At 33.1% G+C, this 3,585-nt stretch overlaps 1 protein-coding gene across 1 annotated transcript in view; it reads left to right on the top strand.

Annotated features, from left to right (window-relative positions):
• LOC107700280 (Kv channel-interacting protein 4-like) overlaps nucleotides 1-2,512 on the top strand; it is a 7,474-nt gene extending 4,962 nt beyond the window's left edge. Inside the window, exons 4-8 of the mRNA XM_016501886.1 lie at nucleotides 619-689; nucleotides 941-1,048; nucleotides 1,163-1,267; nucleotides 2,126-2,188; nucleotides 2,267-2,512. Of these exons, the coding sequence (XP_016357372.1) occupies nucleotides 619-689; nucleotides 941-1,048; nucleotides 1,163-1,267; nucleotides 2,126-2,188; nucleotides 2,267-2,314 (395 nt within the window). The 3' untranslated portion in view covers nucleotides 2,315-2,512. The remainder of the gene's footprint in view (nucleotides 1-618; nucleotides 690-940; nucleotides 1,049-1,162; nucleotides 1,268-2,125; nucleotides 2,189-2,266) is intronic.
• Nucleotides 2,513-3,585: the final 1,073 nt, after the last annotated feature.

Here is a 3,585-nt window from a genome sequence, read left to right as displayed (position 1 = left end):
TGTGTGAGTGTGTGAGTGTGTGTGTGTTAGATGTGTGTACCTGTTTTTCTATTCTGGTGGGGACTTAAACCTGAATGGACTTTTTTAACAAGTTATATTACAATATGATGAAACCAGTGTAACGTTTTAAGCCCTTGGAAAAAATGAAATCAAAATCCTGATTTTGTTATGGGAAAATTTAATAGAAGCACAACTTAAATGCATAATAAAACTGCCATCATAATATTTTTATTCATTTATTTTTATTTAATGTAACCTTTATTTAACCAGGAAAACCTCTCTGGCCAAAATGGGCAGCAATATAGTCAGTTTCATCACAAATTTACAAAACAAGTACAAACTAAGAACACTTAAAACAATTACACATCATCGAGTCATCTTCAATTTGCCAAATAACTGTTTTAAAATGATTCAAAGACAGCAATTTTTGTAATTTCAATTTCAATTGGAGAAGATTGCAGTCATACGGAGCTGCATAAAAGTCTTACCCAGTTCAGTTCGAACAAAAATAATCAGAAATATCAGAATAATAGTTAGTTTATATATTTACACATCACCGAAACGTCACCTTTTACCTGCGGTAATATAATTATATTTATTGTTTTTATTTTTTTTTAGATTCATCAAAGTATGCTCAGTTTCTTTTCAATGCATTTGATAAAGATAAGAACGGCTCTCTTAGCTTTGAGGTAAGGATTTTTAACTTCATTGTTTTTGGAATAAATGAGAAAAAAAATATAATTATTTATTATACTTTTTTTGTTTTCTGATGTGAATGTGATCCAAACTTTTGCAATAGATGATGTTTTCAGATGCTGAATCCTTTAACACTATATAAAACTAATGATCAGGAATGCACAGGCACTTTATCATGTCAGTTCTTTAATGTGTTTGTATGTGTGTCGATGGAAGTATGAAGTCTTATTTTTTGGTTTTGCAGGAGTTAGTCTGTGATCTCTCTGTTTTGTTGAGAGGCTCTACTGAAGAGAAGCTGAACTGGGCCTTCAATCTATACGACATCAACAACGATGGACATATCACTAAAGAGGTCTGAAAGCATTTTAATCTACAAGATGATGTCTTTGACTGAACTACATTTTGAATTTTGATTCCTATCAAAAAGTATTAAATGCAAATAATGTATTTGATCTTTTTTTTTCAGGAAATGTTGGATATATTGAAATCTATTTATGATTTGATGGGGAAATCTATCCATCCACGACTGAAAGAAGAGGCAGTGAGGCAACACGTCAGAATGTTCTTCCAAGTAATGCTTTTATGCACTATTATAATGGGAAAATGTGTGCATTTTTGGAAAATATTTCCAGGTGAGAATGTCCATAGGGTGGCGCTAGAAGCACTATGACTTTTAATCCTTTTTGAACATGACAGTTAAAGGGAAAGTTCACCCCCAAAAAATGTACTTTCTGTCAATTACTAACCCTCATGTCATTTCAAACGTGTATGACTTTCTTTCTTCTGTGGAGCATAACAGAAGATATTCTGAGAAATGTTCTAACATTGGGAAAAACTGGTAACCAAAACTGTTTGAATAGAATTTTCATTATTTAGCACCATAAATATCACACTGATTCTCATGCAAACCTATTGTATGTTCTCATAACACTTATATTGTGCACAGTTTATCTTGAAAACAGCAGCTTGAGCATTATAAAAGTTTTTACTTTCATGTCAGTTCTACGATTTTGTTAATCACCTAATATAAAATATCATTTAGCTCTAATCAATCAAAGGCAATGGCAAGAAACACTCAAACTGCATTATGAGTTACTTAAATACTTTCATTTTGTAATTTTGGATTCAAATTGTAATTTAAAATCAAGGTTAAGGATTAGCCGTAATTAAAAAAACAACAACAACAATAGAACATTATATATTTTGGCGCCACCCAGTGGACATTTCTCCTGGAAACTGAGACATAAAGTAGCAACAATTAAATCTGTTAATTATGCAAATTTTTAATTAGATCAGGCCGGTTATGCATCAGACATATTAATTAAAATCGCTATCAAAAGTCAGTTTCAATATGCATTGCTAGACTACGCCTCACGATACATTAGAAAGCAAAAAATGCATTTTAATCACCTTTTTTTTCTCCCCTAAGAAAATGGACATAAACCAGGACGGTGTAGTAACTATTGATGAATTCATTGACTGCTGCCAAAAAGTAAGGCTTGCATTATCTTTATCGAAACCTAAAGCGGACATGCATAATAACACAGCTGTTGGTGCTTTTGTTTTGCAGGATGAGAATATAATGCAGTCTCTTAAGATTTTTGACAATGCTGTTTAGATGTTATTCAGCACTTGGATGATTCTCACCGGATGACGCCAGCTTTCCTGCGCTGCTGCTCTGGACTGCTCCAGACTGTCTTTTGTGAACTGACCGCTGAATGTAGAACCTTGCTAGACGTTTGGGGCCGTTGTGTGATGCAAATGTGAGTGCAGTGGTAAAACAGCAACACATCATCAGTGTTACTGTATTCTAATTCTCATTTTTAGCACTGACCAGCTGTTTCATACTCACTGTATCACACAGTTTATGTTTCACAGTTCAACCCTAAACACTCTTGGTTTACTTGGGTAGCTTTTTAGTATTTAATCCAATAGATAAATCATTTATGGTGGACTAGGATTATTTCTCAAGGTCAAGCTAGAAACATGTTACTCAAGTGGACACCTGCTTTTTACACCTACACCAGATTTTTCAGCCAAAAACTTGTGATAAAGTATCATCTTTTTTGTTTGTTTTGTATCATATATGATACAAAAGTGGTCTTTTAATTACATTTTATTTAGTAATGTATTCATTCAACACAACCAGCAACCAGTCTGTAATACTCGACAGTGGTGGGGAGACACTTTTTCTTTTTTTGGGGAAAAAACCCACAGTGTAAACACATTTTTGACATTTTCAAAAACTAAAAAAGTGAAAATAAATATTACATATGTATACAAAAAAGAAAAAGGGGTCTATCAAGATTTCAAAAGCTGCCGGAAGTGACCTAAAAATGTTGCTTATATATCAGAAAAATGAAAAATGTGCATGATGCACAGACACGCACAATGTTTTTCCACTAAAGCTGCTCTAATAATGCACAACGATGATGAAATTTTGCTTCTTTCCACAACCCCCAAATATCATTTTGGTGCTATTTTCTGTTCTCTAAATGCATTATTTCTTTCAGTGTCTTTCCTTATTGTTTATATCCTTCAGCTAGCCGTTATCTGAAGATCAGATGCCACACATGAAATTTCAGTAGTCAGAGAAACTGTATAACTCTAGATTAGGATGTACAATAGCTACAATAATAGGTCAATAATGAACATTTATTAATGCTAATTAGTGATTATATTGAATTCTGAATATATATTTAACTAAATGACTGTTTTGTAGATTTTTAATGTCAATAATGTGGTAAGGGAATTAGGTCTTGATAAAGCTCAATAATAAATATCAATTGGTATGAATATTTATTACCAAAAAGAGAAGAGATGCCTCCTCTCCGTCTCTCTCTCTCTCTCTCTCCCTCTCTCTCTCTCTCCCTCTCTCTCTCTCTCTCC

The sequence above is a fragment of the Sinocyclocheilus anshuiensis genome, unplaced genomic scaffold, assembly GCF_001515605.1.
Source record: "Sinocyclocheilus anshuiensis isolate Anshui unplaced genomic scaffold, SAMN03320099.WGS_v1.1 scaffold326, whole genome shotgun sequence".
Classification (NCBI taxonomy): domain Eukaryota; kingdom Metazoa; phylum Chordata; class Actinopteri; order Cypriniformes; family Cyprinidae; genus Sinocyclocheilus; species Sinocyclocheilus anshuiensis.
The sequence above is the reverse complement of the archived record's forward strand: the minus strand, read 5'-3'. Positions and strand labels throughout refer to the sequence as shown.